The following is a 25,707-nucleotide window of genomic DNA, read 5'->3' as shown; positions in this document are numbered from 1 at the left end:
GCCAAACACAACGAAATTGTGACGTAATAGAAATGCAACCCGCACACCATTATCGCAGGGAGAGGGGTAGAGTGGGTATCTCCTCAGGTAATGCAGTGAATAACAGTGCAGAGACGGACTGTGACCAAAAAAACGAAAGCAATATAATATTCTTCTATTATTAACTATACACACTTTCTTTCATGTTAATATTTTATCATCCTATTAATTATTTTTGTATTATTAATAAAATAAAATAATTTAATTTTCTTATTTACCATAGAAAGAGCGTGGACTTTACATCAGCAGATATTTGAATTTAAAAAAACGTAACAGGCTGGTCACGAAGTTGTAAATTACACTACATACTTAAAAAAAACGTTGAAATATTTTACTCCGATTAAGACATAGAAGCCGATATTTTTTATTGTTTATTTATTAATGAAATATTCAAATTACACTCATACGTAGAAAAAAAACGTGGAAGTATTTTACACCGATTAAAACATAGAAGCCAATACCTTTTATTGTTTATTTATTAATGAAATATTCAAATTACATTACATACGTCGAAAAAAAAACGTCGATGTATTTTACCCCGATTAAGACATAGAAGCCGTTACTTTTTATTGTTCGTTTATTATTCAAGTTACAGGTAAGGGCGTGGTAGTCTTCATAACAAGAAAAATAATGACAATGTACATTGTTCTTTTATACTTCATTTAAAATTTTACAACAAATTAAGTATCTCATATTTTTGCCATCTGCACAAAATAAATACTTTTCCTTCCATGCTCCTTAAAATTAAGCTTTTACTTATTATCTGTTTTCGAAAAGACATCGAAACATATTATCCTACACACTTGTAACATTACATGCGTACGTCCGCTGCTGATAAATGTCTTTACTTATATCGAAGTGTTGGCTGTAAATAGAGGTTGGGGATATGTCATGGTTACGCTTCAGTGGAGACAGGGGCATGTGTCGCGACACAGCTTTTGGCGATCACTGTTATAGGGAGTGAGAATGATCCCTAAAAGCTCTGCGAGAAAACCTCTAAAGAAAACATCCGCGAACCTGGTAGCGGTAAGGAGGCAACCCCTCCACTAGAATTAGGTGTTTGGTCCGGTAACTGGAGTTACCTGAAAATATTATATCACAGAAACTGTAACAACCAATCGGACATCAGGTTAAAAGAAGGAAATGGCAATGGATTGGACACAAACTACGTAGATCTGACGATCTTATCAACAGTAATCTCACTAGAAGTTTTGATTTTATCGAGTGGGATTTAATTGACTATTACGCGATTAGAAGAAAGTATATAAAGATTAGAAGTAATGAAGTACTCCAATACAATAAAATATTAATTGACTTACGAAAATACAACTGTCTTCAAATGTATTATTGTACCATCTCAACATTACAAATATTACGCTAGATGCATGCTAGATGGCAGTAGTGAGGAATGCCTTATCGTCGGTCGAGAAGTTCTCGATCTATTATACACGATGGCAATGTTACTAGTCAAGAAGCCTTTGTTGATTCAGTTTCATTTTTATTAAAATGCAACATTCCACTTCAATTATCCGAATCCCAGTAATCAACGTCACTTGGCAGATGATTTTCAATAAATCTTAATATTAAACAATCTCTGATACGTGACTATCCATAATATCATATAGCAGAAGCTATAACATAACCAAACTAATATACACAAGTGTTAGAAAAGTTTTAATTAACGACGATGACATAAAAAATAAACATGAATAATTTTAAAAAGAATAATTATTGAATGTACAATTTTCAAATTTGAATGTGATTGGTGGCTCAATTGATGTTATATTGGACGTGTGCGTAATAGAAGTGGAACTCGTTGATTTAGGCTTACATGGTGTATTCAACTTATTCAGAATTTCCGAATGAATAATTTTAAAAGAAATAATTATTGAATGTACAATTTTCAAATTTGAATGTGGTTGGTGGTTCAATTGATGTTATATTGGACATGTGCGTAAGAGAAGTGGAACTCGTTGATTTAGGCCTACATGGTGTATTCAACTTATTTAGGATTTCCGAATGGTGCTCTTCATTTATTTGTAAATCGGATTTCAGAAGATGCATAGGTATGATCAGTGATTTTTATTAATTCTTGTTCTTGAATGCCAATGCGAGTTATATTTGAAACTGCTGTGCATCGACTGGAGTGGTTTGTAATTTTATATATATTTTTGACGTCCAGACCAGCGCAGTTTCAAATGTTGGCAAACAAAGAAACAAATGCTAGGGACGCGATAAAATTAAACAAATGCTAGGGACGCGATAAAATTAAACAAATGCTAGGGACGCGATAAAATTGTGCGATAAGCAGCCATGATTGGTTGAAATACGTCCTTTCGTACCGTTTTATTGGTCAAAAGTAGTATGACGTAGTAAGAGTGTAATAGTCAGCATAAAAACACTTGAATGGAACCCGCAAGGACAGAGGAGAAGAAGGAGATATAGGATGACGTGAAGGATGTAGAGGATTGCAGATTATATTCCAGCATCGACCCGAATGGTGAAACCTTGTTGCAGCCCTTCGCTCCACAACAGGTGTTTAAGGACCTGATTGATTTTATATGCGGGTGATATACATTGGTACGTGTCTATTCTGTAATTTGTTTCGAGTTTCTATTGCCTAAATCCATAACTCTGTCATTATTTACATTTACCTAAACGTAGAAATTTAATCTCTAGTATAGTAGTATAGTATATATATTTATTTAACCTGGTAGAGATAAGGCCATGAGGCCTTCTCTTCCCCTCTCTACTGAACTATTGTACATTTCATGACAATTCAGCATGTGATTGTGTAGCTTGTGTACTTCTGTTGGATGAAAATGGCCTCCACAGGCAGATAAGAAGTTCTCTTCCCTCCCAGATTTGGGTAGCGCGTCTCGTGAAATTCCACCCAAACTGGAAGTTCTTACGAGCAACACTTTCTGATCACGCTCTAGTCGACAACATGATAAAGGGTTGCTGCTTCTTCCAGAGTATCCCATGCGTAACTCTTCAGTCTTCTACAGGCATGGATGTTGCGTGAGTTCCACTGTTACGCTATCTGAAGCTGTGTCAATTTTGTCCTCTAGAAACAGGTTCTCTTCACAGTACTGCCAACTGTAACAGACACGAATATCAACACTGTCTATAGTGTTCAACTAAAGTTCTTAACTGGTGTGTACTCGCAAAATTTTAATTCTAGTTTGCATCAGTGAAAACAGTAACAATTAAAAAAAAAATGAAAATGTTCGTTTATTGTTCCAAAAGATAGTTTAATGATTCACATTTCATAATCTGTAGTTCGTTCACCTCTGTATCACTTAAGCTCCAACATATGGAGCTGGGCAGTTTTAAGGTGAAAACATATTGTGATGTGCGTGCTCTTATTTAATGGTCGTTTTCTCGACTTTCTGATTTTCGACACATTTTAGACTTCAAAATACATTACTGAATAAAGTCTTATTTTAAATAGCCCGAAATTTTGCACAGTTCGTATGTATATTATAAATGAACTGCAATTTATCATTTTTATTGTACTAATTAAAATGTTTTGACCATAAATTATTTTTGAAGCCGTACTGAAACTTAGAAACTAGAAATTTAATTTTTTTCTCTCAAAAACTTGCTTTCTAAATTTAAAAATATTTAACGGTTTCCTTATTCATGTATTAGGAATAGAGGGAAATTATTTGAGGAAAAATAATTTGAGTAATGAAAATCAGAATAATACAACAAAAAAATAGTAACTTAAAAATTAATTGCGATATCAGAATGAAAATTTGTTTGATGCATACCCATATAGCCTATAATGTGTGATGGAAATTTCAGTTTCATAATTCTGAAAATGTAGAAGTTACAGACATCATCTTAATAGATTAAACATTCTTCTCAAAATTATCCGGTGTTAACCCTTTTCCGAATACTGGGACAGACATGGCACATACCGGTTTTATATTCATATAACTTATAATATATAACTTATAGTAGCGTTCAAAAGCAGCTTATTAAGCATTTTCTTATTGCGTAGAAGAGGTTTAATTTGTACTTAATCAATAAGAGAAATGCTTCTCTCTTCTTAATTTTTACAATAAACTGTCTAGTTTTTATTAATCAGTTAATCTTTCAGTACTTTGATTTTTATTGTATCTGCAAATTTAATATTAATTGTAATTATAATTGTAATTGTATTCTTAATATTGTAGTTGTAATACCTGGTAGAGGGGAAGAGAAGGCCTGATGGCTTTATCTCTACCAGGTTAAATAAATAAATAAAATAAAATAAAATATAAGCATATAATATTTCCAAGTGCATGCTGGGACAGATATGGCACACTGTCAATAACTGGATTTGACCATATGTGACATCAGTTGAGAAAGAGAGAACTACTTAGGTTATTTGAATATTAACCCAGTGTGTGCAAAACTGTCCTATGCAGTAAGAGGTTAACTTATAATGTAGAGCGGATCCCTTTTTATGTTTTTCTTTTTGTCTCAGCGGGAAAATCGCAATTAGCAGAACATAGAAGCTCCGCCCACCACCCCTTCCACTTTTCCCCTACTAGCTCACCAGACACTCTATGTAATACGTGAGTGTTGTGTTGAATTCACATTTCATGTGGATGGAGGTAATTTCCCCTGCTGGCGTTCTCTTTATTGCAATTTATCCGTCCAGCATCTGCTCTGGAATTTACGAAATATTCGCTCCATTTCCTTAAATAAATAATTTACTAGTTACGCAAGATCAGTTGCCAGGCTGTAGTGCTGCGAAACGTGAAGACTGTTATCTGCGAAAACTGGCAATCTGCTTGCCAGACTGTAGAGCCGAGAGACTGCGGGAGCGCCGATCCCTTAAGGTACGGTCACACGTCGCTACTTTTGCAGCGATGCAGTACAAAAAACTGCGCAACTCTCGTACTGCGACGTGTGAACAACGGTGCAACCCGAAAAGTAGCGGCTGCCGAACCTGCTGCTCGCTACTTTTCCATGCTGCGCGCAGCTTAAAATTAGCGACGTGTGAACAGGGTTCTCAGGGTTGCAGCCGCAGCATTTTTGATATCGGTATGGTTGAAACTTTTGCTGCGGTTGCGACCAGTGTTGCCACCCAAATGTGCCAATGATACTTTTATTGTTTGGATGTATTTTAATGTTAGATGTGACGAAAATAAATTATTTATAACAGTTATTAAATGCACAACACAGTCTGATCATATTTGCTGACGATATAATTCACTTTTTTAATTTTCTGTAGCGTAGTTTCAAACATGAGGGTTGCCAACATTGATTACGTGAATATGCGTTGGTTATCATTTAAGTATATAGGCGTTTTTAAAAGCTTTATAGTAAAAATAATGCCAATTTCTGAATACTAGTTAGAACAGAAAAGCAAATAATAGATAAGTAAGTTTTCGCATGAGTTTCTTAATAATGCGAACATAACCACAAAATGTATATTGAGAGGTCAACACGGAGATGGAAATCTGCAGCATGACTGCGGCTGCAGAAGTAGCGCCTTGTGTGTGAACAGACTCGCAACCTCCAGTTGCAACTCTTGCTGCACTCGGGTTGCGCAGCACGAAAAGTAACGTGTAGCGCGCTACTTTTGGCTTACGTGTGAACTCGACACGCAACTTTTGCAGCTGCAGTACAAAAGTTGCGCAGCAAAAGTAGCGACGTGTGACCGTACCTTTAGATTTAACTCATGCTGTATAATGTAAAAGATTCGACTTGGTTATGACAGTATTCTGACTACCTGTTTCCATTGTGATCCACGAGTGATATTCGATCCAGAAAGAGATGATGCTGTCCTCCTATTCGCCGCATCCCTTGCGAAGGGGTGAAGGTGAGGGTGGCTGTCAGGTTTGGGTTGTGCTCAACACTCACACTGCCTGGTTTAGCTGCTGCTATCACCGACATCTCACGACCACCTTCTATCACGTCCGGCGATCTGGAATTAATAACCAGAAATCTTTAATCATAACTCAGCAAAATTCGTATCCTATGACTATTTCGCTCATGTACCAATGGAATGTAAGAATCCGTTCAATTTCAATCAATCACAGCCATTTATCACTGAAATATTGTCGATTTTATATTGTCACTTTTGCCCTTTTGTTGATTACTCACAAAATTTGCTTCCTGTTTGCTAGACTATATAAGTACTGTAGTTAGAAGACAATGGTACTTGTAGTATGTACATACAAATCGATGAGGAACAATGTAACAACCTAATTATCAACAGTAATCTCACTAGACGTTTTGATTTATCTAGAGAAAATCAAAACTCGAGTGGGATTTAATTGACTATTACACGATTAGAAGAAAGTATATAAAGATTAGAAGTAACGAAATACTCCAATACAATAAAATATTAATTGACTTACGAAAATACAACTGTCTTCAAATGTATTATTGTACCATCTCAACATTACAAATATTACGCTAGATGCATGCTAGATGGCAGTAGTGTCTTTATACAGACACTGTAATGATTACTATTCAATAAATCTTAATATTAAACAATCTCTGATACGTGACTATCCATAATATCATATAGCAGAAGTTCTTTTTATCCTCTCAGAGCAGAAGCTATAACATAACCTAACTAATATACACAAATGTTAGAAAAGTTTTAATTAACGACGATGACATAAAAAATAAACATGAATAATTTTAAAAGGAATAATTATTGAATGTACAATTTTCAAATTTGAATGTGGTTGGTGGTTCAATTGATGTTATATTGGACGTGTGCGTAATAGAAGTGGAACTCGTTGATTTAGGCCTACATGGTGTATTCAACTTATTCAGGATTTCCGAATGGTACTCTTAATTTATTTGTAAATCGGATTTCAGAAGATGCATAGGTATGATCAGTGAATTTTATTAATTCTTGTTCTTGAATGCCAATGCGAGTCATATTTGAAACTGCTGTGCATCGGCTGGAGTGGTTTGTAATTTTATATATATTTTTGACGTCCAGACCAGCGCAGTTTCAAATGTTGGCAAACAAAGAAACAAATGCTAGGGACGCGATAAAATTAAACAAATGCTAGGGACGCGATAAAATTGTGCGATAAGCAGCCATGATTGATTGAAATACGTCCTTTCGTACCGTTTTATTGGTCAAAAGTAGTATGACGTAGTAAGAGTGTAATAGTCAATAAAATTAGAAATAATCAACTAACATCAATTTCCTTAGTATCATGTACACCCAATAAATTTACTTTTATGGAATGTCACTTCCAGAATTTTACATTTGATTAAGTTTCCAATTTTTTAAATTTCTTTGTATTTGAGATAAAAATTATTTTTCCCATCATTCCCTTCTTTCTGTCATTAATGTGACCTGGAATTTGTAATGACAAGTGTTTTTAATGACGCCATGAAATAAATAAATAAAATAAATTTCATCATTTCAGACATTTATTATATGTAACAATTCCAAACATATCGAATTTACTCCACGTTTTAAGGCTAGCCTGCAAACGAGTGTCAGTATAGTATAGACCTATTGCGATACAAGGTGGTAAGTGCATTATAACAGAATCGAGGAAAAGATAGAGAAGACGAGATGAAATCGAATCTTCCTATTTCCGAGGTTCTGTTATGCACTTAATACATGTATTGTATACTATTTTTTGGCCGATCTTATTAAAAAATATTATTAATCCTTTTAATTTAAATAAATAGTTTGTTTTTCGACGCTACTATTTTCATGTGTGATCGCCGTTTGTTATTTGTCGATAGGTCTCATTCATTTGTTGTTATTTTTATTTCGACAGGTGTTATTCATTTGTTATTATTCGGCGGCGATTGTGAAAATGTTGTAATATAATAAATTATTATTATGGAAAGTTTAGTTTTGTCTTCAAAGACGTGGGTAGGTGACACATTAATTATAATAGATCAATATAAATAAACAGCATATAGAAAACGTTTGTAGGTTGTTGTTAATTATACATCAGTGTAAATAAATTGCATACCGGTATAGGTTAATGCTTGAAATCGTATTTTACTCCATGGATGTTTTTGCGTTCAGCCACGACCCCCCGAGTGACGCTCAGAGCAACAACTGAAAGTCGTCAGAAATTATTTTCACGCTTACGTCATATCTACATTAATAATTCTTGGTTTCTTACAAATCTCCACTCCAATATATTAATTTAGAAAGAGTGCAGTATAATAAGGCAATTAGTTATTTCCTCAGAGCACATAGTGGTGCGCGACACTGATATAGTTCATTACTTTTAGGTAAATAAATAAAAGTTGATTTGATTCATTTACTTACCGCACGTATGTTGTAAGTTTAACTTACAAGGCCTACCAACATCGGTAAGTTGTTAAAAAAAAACACGATCGGCCAAAAAAAAATAATTTCTGTCTTAAGGCACATATTATCCCCTGACTCTTACTGAAGATTAAGTGTGAAGTCAGTGGTGCTGCTCCCATGGTGAAGTTTCATTTGAAGAAATCCTCGCGTCGTCAGCGTTGTCGGCGAAACCCACACAGTAGCTCTCAGCTGTTGGCCTGAAACGACAGGTCTCATTAGTAGCTCCTCTTTTATAATTGAATCGCACTTTTTAGAAAGGAACTAAGTCAAAATATGCTACTTTTCTGAAGAGCAAAAGAAACTTATTTTACGAATAAATACCAGTTTACCAGCGCCGTATATAAATATCAACTTCATGTTAAAGATACAGGCAGAGGTTTGACTAAGTGTTTTTCTCCGCCAATTAGTGCGCATTGAAAGTATTAATCATTTCATCAGTTAAAATAAAAATCGCAAATTTTGACTTAGTTTCTTTCTAAAAAGTGCGATTCAATTACAGACACTTGCTTCATTAGCACAGTATACGCCAATCTGTTAAGCAAGTGCCAAATAGAAGAGATTCGTGTCGGAGATATAGATTCAAATCATTGTTGCGTTCAAGTTTAATTATACGAATATCTTTAGAAAGTATACTAATAATAATAATAATAATAATAATAATAATAATAATAATAATAAATAATTAGTAATCTATGCAATAATTTAAAAAATAAATGTAGTTTACAACTTCAAATGCAGATACACTTTTCTCTGAAACCATACATCAGAATTTCACAAATTTTTATATTAATGCTTTTCATAGATGTCTTGATAAAGCCAGTTAACCATTAGGACACTTCCAGGGCATAATTTGCGTTTTTTAAATTCACATTTCAGAAAAATTTTTGTTGAAATTTTTTATATTTAGAAACTTTTTAGGGGAAAATGGTATACTTTTGTATCAAAATCTGTCACGTATTGTATGTAGTTAAACTTTCTGTACATTTTTAGGAAAAGTGTACCTGAAATGTACAAAACCAAACTTCCGGGAAATGGCAACAAAAGGGCATTTTTTTAATATTAGCTAGAAATATTTGGTAACAATGAACTCAGAAAATTATTTATTTATTTATTTATTTATTTATTTATTTATTTATTTACCTGTTCATTTATTTATTTATTTATTTACTTGTTCATTTATTGATTTATTTATTTATTTATTTATTGATTTATTTATTGATTTATTTATTAATTGATTGATTTATTTATTTATTTATTTATTTATTTATAATAATGTAATATAATAATGTAATTCTAGAGAAAGCTAATCTTCTTTTCAACAATGATTAATTATAAAATTACCCTGCGAACTCTACCAAGTGTCCCTAATGGAATTACGTCTTCGCAAATTAAAGAGAAACCCGGGATGAAAAAATTGTTGTAGAGCAGAATATTTATAATATATTTGACGGAAAAAGACTCGAGAACCAGGCCACTGCCCAAAAGAATTCATTGTCACTACAAGAAGTTCGTGTTCACTAAGCTGCTAGGCCTCACCGCAGTAGGGGCTGGTGGCTCTGGTGACGAGGTAGCGAGGTCCGCGCGCCGGGCTGGCAAGACCCATGACCGCACACGTCGACGAGCTGTCTCCACAAGGTCCGAAGCAATTCCCGTGTTGGAAGTCCCGTCGAAAGTCCCTTACTCCTGGACACGGAAATCCGATGAAGTGACAATGTGAAGATGTCAGGATCTCCAGAAATATCTCCCATGCCCGACCGTGGCTGCACACTCCTGTAGAGTTGGCATTGTTACCTGGAGAACAAGGAAGGTCCTCACAGTTTTATCTCCAGTTTTCGTGTCACCGTGTCACAACTAACAAGCGACAAGTATCTTGTATAGGCCTACTCTTACAAGAGACATGGATAATTGTTAATAACATAATAACTTTCTTGTCCTGAAATATCATGCAATCTAGGCATAGAATGCGTAACATTTGGTTTCTAACAGTGCTGCTCATCGGAGTGACTACTACCGCGGAGGAATCGGAGATTACGAATAAAGCTCTCCACCGGTAATCTCCGGTACTACCGTAGGTGAAACAGGGGACATACGGAGGGATGCGGTGGTTCGGAGCGAAGCGACAGTTAGCTCAAGGACGACCGGCTCGTACGGACTGATGGTAGTTGTGAGTGGAATAAAATGGCACCAAATCGGATATCCGTCGCATGGAAATTCTTTAATTTAGTTGAATGTAATAATAAAGTCGCACATTGTAAACTTTGTGGGCGAATTTACTCTAAGGGTGGTGGAACTTCGAATGTGTTAGACCATTTGAAGCGATCGCACAAACGCGAACTTGATGAAACAATTACGCAAAACATTTGATACGATTTCTTTTTAAATTGTTTAAGTGCTATTGTTCCCAAAGGCCCACAATATAGGAAAAAGTCTTGAAATTTCTCTAAAACGTAACTTTCGAGGCAATAAAAAACATATGAAATATTTAAAAGACGACTTGAGTTATATTTTTCTGTTTAGACAACTTGAGTTATATTTTACTGTTTGGATTAAAACATTGAGTTTCTGAATGAAACTACAGGAACATGTGGTAATAATATAATTACAATTATTCTTAAGTTGATATCCGCTTATATTTTTATTATAAAGAAAGAGTGGCGCGTTTTAGAAGAGGCAGTTCAAATACTGACACACTTTAACAAAATAATCACAATCCTGTCCGGTGAAGAATCTGAATAAATTATGTTGGATAGTAAATTTTAACCCATTGATAGCCCACGTTTCTTTTGTTCCATTCTGAAGCTCCCTTAATATATTTTACGTTAAACTGAACCGATTAGAATACTGTTTGCGATTAAACGATAGTTTCTAGGAGAACTACAGTATACATGTTTACATTAGCTACTGAAAAGCTTTACTTCTGCATTAGTTTTGCAGTTAGATTGAATGTTATTAATTTGATCAATGACATAAAACTAATACGCCTTTCCACATATGCTATGAATTTTAAAACTAGAAAAAAAATCTGTCAGCTAACGTAGCACTTCAAGAAAAACAAAAAAAAAAAAGAGCCGAAGAAAGAGAGAGAGATAAACATAAAAGAGAGAATGAACAACAACAAATTACAACTTATTTTAAAAGATACGCGGACGTCAGCGGACTCGAATCACTACCTGATCCGATTAAAGGAATGCTCAGCGGAAAGTGTGTGTCTGCGCCACAGCACATATACAACCTGCGCGGCATCAATCGGAGGTAATCCGGATGTCTCCGATTGAAGGCGCGCAAACAACTGCTCCGGAGAAAACCTAATCATAAGCAGCACTAGTTTCTAAGGTCTAGATCTCCAATTAAATTCACCAAGCACTTTAGATCTAATGGTTTGAATACTCTATATTTTCTGACTCGGAAGGAACACGCAAATTCAGCTTTGTTTTCAAGAAAACTCACAAGAAAACTGACCGAAAGTAGAATAATAATAATAATAATAATAATAATAATAATAATAATAATAATAATAATAGTAATAATAATAATAATAATAACATTAACAATAATAACAATAATAATAACAGTAATATTAATAGCAGTAGCGGTGATTGTAGTAGTGGTAGGACTATAAACAGAGGTAGTTGTAGTGGTAGTTACAGCAGTAACAGTGGTGATAGTGGTAGTAGTAGCAGTACCAGTAGTAGTAGTAGTAGTAGCAGCAGTAGTAGTAGTAGCAGTAGTAAAGGCTGTGTGATGTATCTTGTCTCACTGTGAAAAGAGAGAGAAAGAAGATGTGTCTTACTTCGTCTGTGTTGTTATGGCGATGGGGGAGTGGAGCGGTGCCGTCCATCCATTCAGTGGCGGAAGGGACTAGTTGATGCATTCTGTAGCGCAAAATAAAATAACAAAATATCTCTCTTCGTACTGTGTAGTTCCGTCACTGAGCTCGTCTTTCAAGAAACTGAATTCCGGCAGCCTGTACAATAGCAAGGTTTTGAAAAGAATCCTGAAAATTTACAACCCTCCTATAATCTCCACCCTCATTTGAAGGGACTTGGTTTTATTGCTATTGAGACAAGATAAACCTTACCTTATATAGTAGCAGAAATAGTATTAATAGACTAGCAGCAGTGGTAGCAATAGTAGTATTAATGAGTATCAGTACCAGTAATAGTAGTAGTAGTAGTAATAGTAGTAGTAGTAATAGTAGTAGTAGCAGAAATAGTATTAATAAAGTAGCAGTACCAGTAGTAGTAGTAGTAGTAGTAGCAGTAATAGCAGAAATAGTATTAATAGAATAGCAGTAGTAGTAGTAGTAGTAGTAGTAGTAGTAGTAGTAGTAGGTAATAGCAGAAATAGTATTAATAGAATAGCAGTAGTAGTAGCAGCAGTAGTATTAATAGAGTAGCAGTACCAGTAGTAATAGTAGTAGTAGTACTAGTAGAAGTAGCAGTAATATTAATAGAGCAGTAGTACCAGTAGTAGTAGTAGTAGTAGTAGTAGTAGTAGCAGTAGCAGTTGTAGTAGCAGAAGTAGTATTAATAGAGTTGCAGCAGTGGTAGCAGCAGTAGTAGTAGTAGTAGTAGCAGTAGTAATGATATATTTAACGACAATTTTAATTACAGATGTTGTCCAGCATCAAATATCATCTTGGATAATAAATGGTCTAAAATTTTGTTCGAAACTCTCTATTAGGGACAGGGTTCTTTTTTTATTCCATAAATCTACGACATCGGACCCATGGCTTCACTCTCCTCCTGGAAGAAGCCAAACTAGAGATTGTGTCACATTTTAAAATCCACAGTCTTCTACCAGGTTTGAACCTCGAACCTCGGACCCAACGGTTAGCACAGTGGGTAAAGATTAAAACCTGGGGATAACTCTGAAGAAAATGTAAAGAAATAAGGGCGAGAGGGATGGAGTGGAAGATGACTATTACATGATTTAAGGAAACACTGCTCCGAAGGAATGCGGATGTCAGTGAGATCGAGGATCGCGAGCCTTCCCGTCTGATCTGTACTCACTTAGCCCGAAGGCCAAGGCGTCCACGTAGCTGTCCTCGCAGCCCGGCTGGTCGACGCCGCCGTTGGGGAAGTAATCGACGTGCCCGACGGGCGCCAGCAGTCCGAAGCCGTCCGACCAGATGCGACTGCCGTCCGTGTGGATCACCTCCACGTAGCCCGCGTCGGTGTGGTCCAGGCGCCGGGAGGAGGGCAGCCTCCCAGACTCGAACAGGAAGGACGCAGGGTCCAGTCCTCAAAGGAGTGTGTACAAAGTGAGCAAGTCGGTGCTTTTATATTACACAGAATAATCTCCTAATGAATTGAAATAATCCATTGAACTGTGCAAATAGTTCTAAGAACTTTAATACTATGTTAATATTCATAATTTAACATGTAAAATAATTATAATATAGGTAATTAACACCCCAGATCACATATATAACAGATTGCTCATTCCCTACTTAAAATCGGTAGCACTTTGAAAATCCACAAACGATTAGGGAAAACACGGGAATTTTACTGGAAGCAAGTAAAGAGATAGATTTGTAAGTCAATCCCGAAAAGACAAAGTATATGATTATGTCTCGTGACCAGAATATTGTACGAAATGTAAATATAAAAATTGGAAATTTATCTTTTGAAGAGGTGGAGAAGTTCAAATATCTTGGAGCAACAGTAACAAATATAAATGATACTCGGGAGGAAATTAAACACTGAATAAATATGGGAAATGCCTGTTATTATTCGTTTAAGAAACTTTTATCATCCAGTCTGCCGTCAAAAAATTTGAAAGTTAGAATTTATAAAACTGTTATATTACCGGTTGTTCTCTATGGTTGTGAAACTTGGACTCTCACTTTGAGAGAGGAAAATAGGTTAAGGGTGTTTGAGAGTAAGGTTCTTAGGAAAATATTTGGGGCTAAGAGGGATGAAGTTACAGGAGAATGGAGAAAGTTACACAACACAGAACTGCACGCATTGTATTCTTCACCTGACATAATTAGGAACATTAAATCCAGAGATGGGCAGGGCATGTAGCATGTATGGGCGAATCCAGAAATGCATATAGAGTGTTAGTTTGGAGGCCGGAGGGAAAAAGACCTTTAGGAAGACCGAGACGTAGGTGGGAGGATAATATTAAAATGGATTTGAAGGAGGTGGGATATGATGATAGAGAAAGGATTAATTTTGCTCAGGATAGGGACCAATGGCGGGCTTATGTGAGGGCGGTAATGAACCTCCGGGTTCCTTAAAAGCCATTTGTAAGTAAGTAAGTAAGCACTTTGAAGAGAACAACCGCCAGGATCGCCACCCGTCCGCCGTAAACGAACACGAGATGTCAGTAAAGTCGCTAATGCAATTCAAATGGAAATTACGACGTGACTCCTTATGTAACAACTAGATGGCAGCCTAGTAAACTTGACAAAAGTTGTAACCATGAAAGCCTATAAGGCCCAGCAATCTGAGTATATTATATGATCTAGGCTAACACAATATAAATATATGGAATCATAGTAATTGAACAAAATATGACACTATACAGAACGTAACAAAAATACGAGCACAAATTCTGGATTGGATTCCTCACATGTGGAGAAGCAAATTATGGGTTATAAAAACGTAAGTCGAGAAGTACTTAATTTTATATGAATTGTTCAAAATCTTCACCTTCTGCATGAATACAAGCCTCAGTTCGTCGTTTCATTGAGTTCAGAACACGCTTCAAAATTCCTGGCTTAGTGCCATTGCCTGACAGACTGCTACAATACGCTCACGGTGAGTTGCTGCACCATCCACAGCAGTCGAATACACCATTGTTTCCCAAACTGTAGTTCGTGAACTCCCTGAGAATTCGCGAAATTTTGCATGGGGTTCGCTAAAATTTTTTCGTAATGGCGGATTTCGAGGTTGTTGTTGTGTAGTCAACTGTCAGAAGACAAGTCTGAATCTCACAAGTGATAACATGACACTACTTATGAGGCAACTAGGCCAGGAGATAATGAGTTAGGGTGGCCAGTTCCTTTCCCTCTTCATTGGATACATACATTGATTAATTAGCTACATATCATACTAATCAGACTTCAGATGCATACAAACAAATTGTTCTTCCGCTGACACACATCGTGAAGTGAGATGTAGGCCTACTATAGTCCGACCATCGGATCTGTGCCCCCGTAAGATATGCGAACTGAACCTTAATTCCTTTTCAGCCTCGGCAATTCATTTCTCTTCCTGTATTCCTATTTCTCTCTTTTCTATCCCTCTCTCTTTCTCTCCCCCACTACTCACAATTTTGAGCCTTCTTGCGGGACAGTTTATTTGCACTTGCAGTCCAGTGTTGTCAACTCAACATGAATACTGTAGCACGGAGTTGTGAAAGAAATATTATTAAGCAAGTAATAGCATTTTGCATAAGTCAATCAGCGTCAATAGACCTACTTGAATTAAATTATGAATAAGTAATAATTAATCTTACAGTATTATAAGCAATATTCAAGAGACATGACACTGTTTGACGGAAGTTTGGCAACATCCCTATTCGGCAAGGTTCGTGGCCTGCTGTTTGACGTAGTGGGAGAGAAACGGGTGGAATGGGGTGAGTAGAGGCGTTAACTTTTCCAAGAACGACGACAGCGCTGAAGGGGCATAGATCCGATGGTCCGACAATACTTGATAATAGATGTACATATCAGCCAGAACTTCAACCAGAGGTAAATTCGAGGTTATTGTTTTTTTATTGTTATGGTATTATAATTACAAGTTACACCTGGAATGTCGAACTGTAGCAACTGTAATTCCGTGTGTATGGTGACATTCTTGCTAATAGAAATGCGAAGCCTTCTCTACTTAAACGCCATTTACAATCATTTGCAATTAAAGAAAGGTTATAGATCTTTGCCATTAATTACATTTTAGTTAAGTTTAAATAAAGATTTCCCAGTCATAACAGCCTTATTACATTTTTCAACCACATATTTGTGCGAAAGGTCTATTCCTTCATATGTCTACCCAAAAATTATAAATACAGAAATATACTTTTTGCTGAAAAAGATCTGAGACTTCATTTAACTTCTTTGATTCCTGAAATCAAAGCTCTGTGCCATCGAAAGCGTGTGCATTCTTCACAATAAATACCAAATAAAGAAGTGAGTAACTTTATAATGTAAACTTTTAAACTAAAAGAGAAGTTTAAAATATCGAAACTCCCCTGCATCTTAAACCCGTTTGAAATTATGTCACTTACTTACTTACTTACAAATGGCTTTTAAGGAACCCGAAGGTTCATTGCCGCCCTCACATAAGCCCGCCATCGGTCCCTATCCTGTGCAAGATTAATCCATTCTCTATCATCATATCCCACCTACCTCAAATCCATTTTAATATTATCCTCACATCTACGTATCGGCCTCCCCAAAGGTCTTTTTCCCTCCGGTCTCCCAACTAACACTTTATATGCATTTCTGGATTCGCCCATACGTGCTACATGGCCTGCCCATCTCAAACGTCTGGATTTAATGTTCCTAATTATGCCAGGTGAAGAATACAATGCGTGCAGTTCTGCATTGTGTAATTTTCTCCATTCTCCTGTAACTTCATCCCGCTTAGCCCCAAATATTTTCCTAAGCACCTTATTCTCAAACACCTTTAACCTATGTTCCTCTCTCAGAGTGAGAGTCCACGTTACACAACCATAAAGAACAACCGGTAATATAACTGTTTTATAAATTCTAACTTTCAGATTTTTTGACAGCAGACTAGATGATAAAAGCTTCTCAATCGAATAATAACACGCATTTCCCATATTTATTCTGTGTTTAATTTCCTCCCGAGTGTCATTTATATTTGTTACTGTTGCTCCAAGATATTTGAATTTTTCCACCCCTTCGAAGGATAAATCTCCAATTTTTATATTTCCATTTCGTACAATATTCTCGTCACGAGACATAATCATATACTTTGTCTTTTCGGGATTTACTTCCAAACCGATCGCTTGAAATTATGTCACTACATAAAATATTTCAATGATATCAATGAAGTAATTCTCAGTGTATGTTGAAATTAAAATGTTTGAACTCTAATAATGTGACTTTAAAGATAGGAAACTGCTCTATAGTATTATTAGCTTACCTATTTAATTTCAGTTTTAATGTCACACCCAATAAACCCTAACAGATAGTGGGGAAAGTGACTCACGAACAAATAATCTCACTGTAGGTTAAAACTGGATAATTTTCTTTATTTACAGCTATCCGGATATTTTAGAACTTTAGCATAGGGAGTCGGCACTTAGCAAAAAATAGAGCATGAAGAAGGTAACAGAGAAATATCCGTGTCTAAGGTGACATTCGGGCACACAACCTCGCTTACGCAGAGAGTTAAGATATTCTTTCACCAAGGGAGGAAAAAAACTGGAAACAAAAATATCTAATTAGCACAGAAGATACTCTGCCCTACCTGTGATCCTTCCCAGCTTCATGCCGTGACGTTTGAGTGTCTCGCCAACAAATCCTGCGACTTGGGCCCCAAGACTGAAGCCGATCACGTGGACGTCGGAGGGGTGCGTGCCTAGAGCCACCATGGAGATGAGGGTCTTGCCGACCAGGCGTCCAACGAGCTCTGCGTTGGACACGGCCCTGTGGTACTGGCCCCTGGCCGCTCTCTGCCAGTTCACCAGCAATACATTTACGTCCGCCTGCAATCACCACATTCTGCACTCTCCGCATTGTTAAATTAGGACAAATTATTTGACGGCGAGATTAACTGAACGCTACAACGGAAGAAGAAGAAGAAGAAGAAGAAGAAGAAGAAGAAGAAGAAGAAGAAGAAGTAGTAGTAGTAGTAGTTCACTGCAAGTTTTTTTAGAAATTAATATTTTAATTTATTTATGTAGGCTATTTATTTACTTTTGTTTACTTGTTTACATGTTTGTCTTTCTCTCTTTTTTCCTTTCTTTCTTGTCTATCTCTTTTTTCTTTCATTTCTTATTTTTTACTGCCTCCGTTGTCTGTTGGTCAGCATGCTGGCTTCCAGATCCGGAGGTCCCGGGTTCGATTCCCGGGCTCAGCTCTCGCTGAATTTTTCTAGAAGAAGAAGAATTCCCTGGGTGTCTAGAGTCTGGAAATTTGTATGAATGTGAGTGTGATTGTAAGTGTGCCGGGCCGGGTTAATATTAATTAACCAATCATCACAAATATAAAAATACATCAGAACTGACACTGGGCAGTAACCTGAACACACGTTTCAGCGCCACATTGTTGATAAATAACTCCATCTGTTAGCACAACCATAAAGTATCTAATAGATGCTATAGAGCTACCAACAAAGAAAAAAAAATTATTATTTTTTTCTTTCTTTTTTCTCATTCATTCACTCATTTATATATATTTTTTCATTCACTTATTTATTGGTCTACAACAAGACAAAGCTCCAATTACAATAGACAGTACAAAATTACGGCCACTGCTGTCACAAAAAAAAAAGAAAAAAGTATCAAAATACTGTAGAGATAAATATTGATAGAAAAGTACAAGATACATATATAAATACAAGATGTAAAATGCATAAAATAAAGATTAAAAAGTAACAAATAGATAGCAATATTGTATTAAATCAACTACAATATTTTAATAAGAAAAATTTATACGTAATGTACGAAATTCTGAAATCTAGAACCAATATTTTACATATTTTTTCCTCTAATGTAATAATTGATGGTTTCTCAAATTTTATGTTCGAGGGCTAAGCTGGATTTGTGACAATATTTCGCTATTATCCAGTAGGCCATTGAATATTCCACACAAAAGTTGCTCAGCAAGCAGGGTCTAATCTGCGACTGGCAAGAGTCATTAAATTAATTTCAGTAAGTAGACTGTTGTACGGAATTTTGTTATGAAAGGCCGAATAATAATATTTTTTTAAAAGAAAGGTTTATTGAAAATTGTTTTTTAATTTTTAAAATTTGATTAGCCTACTATGTTGTTTATAAATTGGGAGAACAAATTACTAAGACATATTCCAATTTAGCGCGTACATGGTAATTAAAAAGAAGTGTTTTTAATCATGTGTAGCGTCACTGCAATACTTTCTTGTGACGTATTATAAACAAGAAAAAAATATTATTGAAGATACTGCATATTAAAATAGATCCCTGTAACTGCGTAAAACGTTTTTGCTTTCTGTAGGGAGTTACTGTAATGTTTAGATTTTTAAAGATCGTTTCTTATTTATAAGGATTGTGAATATGATTGAGATATTGAAATTTTAAAACTATTTTATCCATTAGAAAATGAACATCTTACTTCATGCTGAATATCATCCATCTTGCACTTGCTGACGTTTCTTCTTCCCGATCTTTTCAGTTGTAATGTTAATAATAGCTTCATAACTTGGTTGCAACCTGAATGACGTGTCCACGATCTTACGCCCTGAAGTGTACCTTTGCACGTCTGTGTGTGACAATGCTAATTCTAACGCATCATCATCGGTCAAGTTTTCAAGCTGATGGCGTGGTATATACGAATGCTTTTCTGTTCCACTCCATTTATTTAATTGAATCTTCGTTGCGTGGTTTGCGTCGACTGCTGTAATGTGTGAGCCGGCACACTGAAGATCATGGCTTCATTAAAGATCGGACATCCTCTCTCCTTTCTTCGTGGAAGTTTTCTTCTTGTGAACTTTCTACCCGTGCTGAAGCAGGCAGGCTACACATTAAATGAGAAATATCTCTTCCAACGAAATAGTTAGGAAATGATCCCAGGATGACGGCAGCATTCCCTCTCTGCGTTGACGAAGGAAATTGATACATCTAGGATCGCCGGTGAGGGACAGTAGGCGTGTACCAATTTGGGTAAGTAGATCTTTAGTTCTTAATAACATGTTGACTGTTGGACTTCTGCGGTTTACATTTTATCCATTTAACCCTAAATTGGCAAAACTTCATTTCTGACACTAGCTTATTAAATCGTGTCGGACTGTAAAGAAAACAACTACCTCAATGTCCATATTTTATATGTCGTACAAAATTATAGTATTGTGAAATTTTAATTTTCCTACCAAGTTTTTCTATTGTACTATTAAAATTATAGCATATAGCCTATTAACCTCTTGTATCCTATAGGATAAGGGCTAACATTCGATCATACACTTTTCATTTAAGAATTACTGCACAGGAGGAAACGGAACTCATTGCACAAAATAAAAAGTGCTCATATGATATAGGCTACGGACTGTTGGTAGAAAACTACTGGACTGTGGATGAGTTGCTAGTGTTCAACTGTTAGTGTTCAATTGTGAACATTCATTTTTATACTGTAGTTGTGGGCGAGTCAAGTAGTGGTAACTGTATAGAGGATAATATAAAATTGTAACAGAAACCTTATGGAAAAAAGAAAATCGGATGACAGAGTGAAATATGTAGAAAGAAAGTTAAACCATAGTCACGAAATGGGAAACGATTGTATGTGTAGAATGAAGTGCTTTGAATGAATTTCTTAAGAAAATAGGTTGTAGATACTACACAATTTTAACCTACTTTTTCCTCTGTTTTGAGAACCATATAATTGCAGAAATTAGCTTAACACTGAATCTAAAACACGTCTAAACATTCTGGCAAATAAATAAATACTTGGTTGCTAGGCTAACGTGTGCAGTAGTTGAGCGTTAATTTCAACACTGTTTCGGCGCATACTGCATTTTGTGATTCCTGGAGTGGCAGCACAGTCTAGTATATAGTCACGAAACTCAATACGTAGTAAATATGCAGCCATAGATAGTTGCTAACCACTAGGATAGCTACTATCGCCTCATTACAGACAATGCGAACTAGTACCTGCACAGTCTATTGTTTCTAGTACCCTTATAAACTCAAGCTTCATGACTGTATATACTAGACTGTGGCGGCAGTAAGAAAACATATTCAATCGTTTTCTGTAAAACTAAGTGAATGTGGGACGGAAACTTAAATTTGTGAAAGTCACATTTCAAGGGGACACTTCTAACTGGAATGCGATAAAATCATAAGATTAAGAAACAGCAAAACAGAAATTTCAAAGAAATTGATCAGTATTTTCAAAAACCTTCACCATTTGAAAATTAAGAGTTGCTGTTTAGTCAACTGTTCGAAGACAGGTTTGAACCTCATAAGTGTCATCAATAAGGAAGGCATCACTCACGAGCCAATTGAATCAGGAGATAGACCTAGAGTGGCATTGTATATATCGCTGACTAATAACATATTACACTAATCAGACTTCAGATGTAAAATCTACAAACAATATTATTCTCCCTCTGACACATATCGTCAAGTGAGACGTACTGTCTGATAATAGATGCACATATCAGCCAGAACCTCAATCAGAGGTAATATGAAGAGTAGAAGCAAGAAAAAAATAACAGGTATAGAAGGAAGAAAAGGTACAGAAGAAAAGTCAAGGAGGATAGGAAAAACAGAAGAAAGAGGAAGACGAAGAAAGGGACAGAAGAAGAAAAACAAGTCTGAAACTACAATACTAATTATGGAAATTACTCACTGTTTGAAGTAAAGAGTTCTTGGCCGCTATAATGTTGGGATTCTTGGACTGACCCCCATATCCGTGCACCAACACTTTGATGGGCAACCCAGGGTCAAAGATGGTGTCTTCCACAGAATTATTGTCATAGGTGATGAGCTGTAATTCCGGGTCTACTGGATCTGGGAAGCGGCGAGTGCAAATCCAAACTCCGGTCTGCAACGTGCGAGGGTGATCGGGCAGCTGACGTAGATGTGATAGAGGCCCTCTCACGTGGAAACAACCGACGGACTCTACCACCAGAACAGACAGCATGCAAAGCAAATCTTCTTGGCTAATGGGCCTCATTTTGGGAGTCGAGTATTCCACTATTCCACGATAATATAAATAGTCCTATATAGAGTGGAAGTAATAGGTTGTAACTGTGCAGCAGATTTTAAAAGCTTATTCCTTGGATAGAGTCAACAAAAAATTCTTATACCATATTATTTCCAAATGAATATTATTCTTTCTCAAAACACGCCATATAATGTTTCATATAAACAACATCTCGAAAAGGAAGCAAAAAACGAGCAAAATTTTATTAAACTTTTACTTGAAATATCTCAAGAGAGTAACCCCCTGAAATTAATGACATTACTTATTGCAAAAAGGCGTGGCTTCATTATTTGTTTATATTTTAACCCCCTAAATTGCTGATTGTAATTAATGAGTGAGTGATAAAATTAAACTCCTAGGTACCCAGAACATGCTCAGAAAAAGGAAAGAAGCTCAGTTAAAATTTGATTTTTTTTAAATGTTTTTGTTGTTTTCCACAACTACGTAAAAGTGGAGCTAATACCTCCTTTTGCAGGGAGCCTTCAATTGTCCATGAATATAGATCTGAATGACAAAAAGAACGCCCTTTGATTGTTGATTAGCCAACTGTCCGAAGACAGGTCTGAACCTTACAAGTGATACCAAGAAGGCATCACTTACGAGGCAACTAGGCCAGGAGATAATGGAGTAGGGTGGCCAGTTCCTTTCTCCCTCCATTGCATATATCTGCCACTAGCTACTTATTACACTAGTCACACTTCAGATTTGTACGAACAATTGTTCTTCATCTGACACATATATCGTCAAGTGAGATGTAGCCTACTAATAATAGATATACATTTCAGCCAGACCCTCAATCAGAGGATAGAACGCCCTTTAAAACATTAAAATGATAAATTATAACAATGGAGCGAAATAAACACATGTTGTCATCTCTGATGCTGATGTTATTGCTTGCGGTGGTGATAGGTGATAGCGGTGGTAGTATCATTAGGTTCTACTATTCCAAAAAAAAAAAAATACAGAAACAATTCATGCTGCTGACTGAAACTACCGTAATGGGTAATGATAATAATTATGGTTGTAATTTTATTGTGACTATTACACTCTTACTACGTCATACTACTTTTGACCAATAAAACGGTACGAAAGGACGTATTTCAACCAAACATGACTGCTTATCGCACAATTTTATCGCGTCCCTAGCATTTGTTTAATTTTATCGCGTCCCTAGCATTTGTTTAATTTTAACGCGTCCCTAGTATTTGTTTCTTTGTTTGCCAACATTTGAAACTGCGCTGGTCTGGACGTCAAAAAAAATATATATATATATATATATATATATATAATTACAAACCACTCCAGTCGATGCACAGCAGTTCCAAATATGACTCGCATTGGCATTCAAGAACAAGAATTAATAAAAATCACTGATCATACCTATGCATCTTCTGAAATCCGATTTACAAATAAATGAAGAGCACCATTCGGAAATCCTGAATAAGTTGAATACACCATGTAGGCCTACACCAACGAGTTCCACTTCTATTACGTACACGCCCAATATAACATCAATTGAACCACCAACCACATTCAAATTTGAAAATTGTACATTCAATAATTATTCCTTTTAAAATTATTCATGTTTATTTTTTATGTCATCGTCGTTAATTAAAACTTTTCTAACACTTGTGTATATTAGTTAGGTTATGTTATAGCTTCTGCTATATGATATTATGGATAGTCACGTATCAGAGATTGTTTAATGTTAAGATTTATTGAAAATCATCTGTCAAGTGACGTTGGTTACTGGATTCGGATAATTGAAGTGGAATGTTGCATTTTAATAAAAATGAAACTGAATCAACAAAGCCTTCTTGACTAGTAACATTGCCATCGTGTATAGATCGAGAACTTCTCGACGAGAAGGCATTGCTAGTAATCATAACTCACTACTGCCATCTAGCATGCATCTAGCGTAATATTTGTAATGTTGAGATGGTACAATAATACATTTGAAGACAGTTGTATTTTCGTAAGTCAATTAATATTTTATTGTATTGGAGTACTTCGTTACTTCTAATCTTTATATACTTTCTTCTAATCGTGTAATAGTCAATTAAATCCCACTCGAGTTTTGATTTTCTCTAGATAAATCAAAACGTCTAGTGAAATTACTGTTGATAATAATAATAATAATAATAATAATAATAATAATAATAATAATAATAATAATAAATTAATAATTCTTGTAGGGCCACCTCCATGCTTAAAGCCAGATGTTGAATGTTATGTTTTATTTAACGACGGTCGCAACTGCCGAGATTATATCAGCGTCGCCGGTGTGCCGGAATTTTGTCTCACAGTTCTTTTACATGCCAGTAAATCTATTGACATGAGCCTGTCACAATTAAGCACACTTAAATGCCATCGACCTGGCCCGGGATCGAACTCGTAACCTCAGCCATAGAAGGCCAGCGCTATACCAACTCTGCCAACCAGGCTGAAGACGCATACTAATTGGGTTATTTTACGACGCTTTATCAACTGCTATGATTATTTACCGTCTGAGTGAGATGTAGGTGATAATACCAGCGAAATGAGTCCAGGGTCCAGCGCCGAAAGTTACCCAGCATTTGCTCTTAATGGGTTGAGGGAAAACTCCGGAATAACCTCAAATAAGTAACTTGTTCCATCCAGGATTTGAACCCGGACCCGCACGTTTCACGGTCAGACATGCTAACCGTTACTCCATAGCGGTGGACAGATGAATATTTAAAAATAGGATGACAATACAAGCATGACTATTATGAAGCAAAAGTGCAATTAAAATTACGAAATAAGCATAAGAACCTTGAAATTCTTATCCCATAATCAATTTATCACAAACACTAAAGCAGCCAACCCTGGTTTATGTCACCTGAGCTAGAACAGGTTATAGTTATAGATACCAAGAAATTCTTCGCGGATCGAACCCTTGTTCCTCTTATCAGAAGTCCTATGCATACTACACTGCGACTGGATCAAAATAGTACATTATGCAGCGAGCCTATAATGATAGTAATTAAAACGCAAGTATGTTTGTTTATGAAACGAGCGCAAGCGAATTTCATAATTTTCATACGAGCGTCTTAATTACCATTATAGGCAAGTTTCATACGACTTTTTATGCTCGACCATATTTCTGACTTGAAATTATTTATAAATATTCATTTTATTTGTATCTGACAGAAGATCGGAAGTGACCTTGTTCATAGCTCGAAATTGTGAGATGTGCGCAGATGCGAAAGTATTGATTTTTTCCGAGGAAGAATAATGTCATTGACCTTGATGTAATGCAGAGAATGTATAACCTGGAAATTGATTTAGAATTGAAAAACGAGATGACAAATTGAATTTATTTGAATATTATTTACAATTAACGCTAATTATTATAGTAACAGAACATAACCTTCTGCGACAGTATTGGAATTCCAGCCTCCGTGACGTTTCCCTCGTTGTCTTTCGATTGCATATCCGAGAATAATCGAAAACCTGAACT

General features: G+C 35.9%; 1 protein-coding gene across 1 annotated transcript in view; it reads right to left on the bottom strand.

Moving 5' to 3' along the window:
- Positions 1–2,720: 2,720 nt before the first annotated feature.
- The window catches only part of LOC138694814 (pancreatic triacylglycerol lipase-like), a 66,601-nt gene continuing 43,614 nt past the window's right edge, over positions 2,721–25,707 (bottom strand). The window contains exons 4-10 of the mRNA XM_069818906.1: positions 21,870–22,141; positions 17,797–18,034; positions 13,363–13,593; positions 9,887–10,141; positions 8,433–8,547; positions 5,771–5,965; positions 2,721–3,138 (exon numbers count right to left, since the gene is read on the bottom strand). Of these exons, the coding sequence (XP_069675007.1) occupies positions 3,042–3,138; positions 5,771–5,965; positions 8,433–8,547; positions 9,887–10,141; positions 13,363–13,593; positions 17,797–18,034; positions 21,870–22,141 (1,403 nt within the window). The 3' untranslated portion in view covers positions 2,721–3,041. The remainder of the gene's footprint in view (positions 3,139–5,770; positions 5,966–8,432; positions 8,548–9,886; positions 10,142–13,362; positions 13,594–17,796; positions 18,035–21,869; positions 22,142–25,707) is intronic.

This window comes from Periplaneta americana, chromosome 2 (assembly GCF_040183065.1).
Source record: "Periplaneta americana isolate PAMFEO1 chromosome 2, P.americana_PAMFEO1_priV1, whole genome shotgun sequence".
Classification (NCBI taxonomy): Eukaryota; Metazoa; Arthropoda; class Insecta; order Blattodea; family Blattidae; genus Periplaneta; species Periplaneta americana.
The sequence above is the reverse complement of the archived record's forward strand: the minus strand, read 5'-3'. Positions and strand labels throughout refer to the sequence as shown.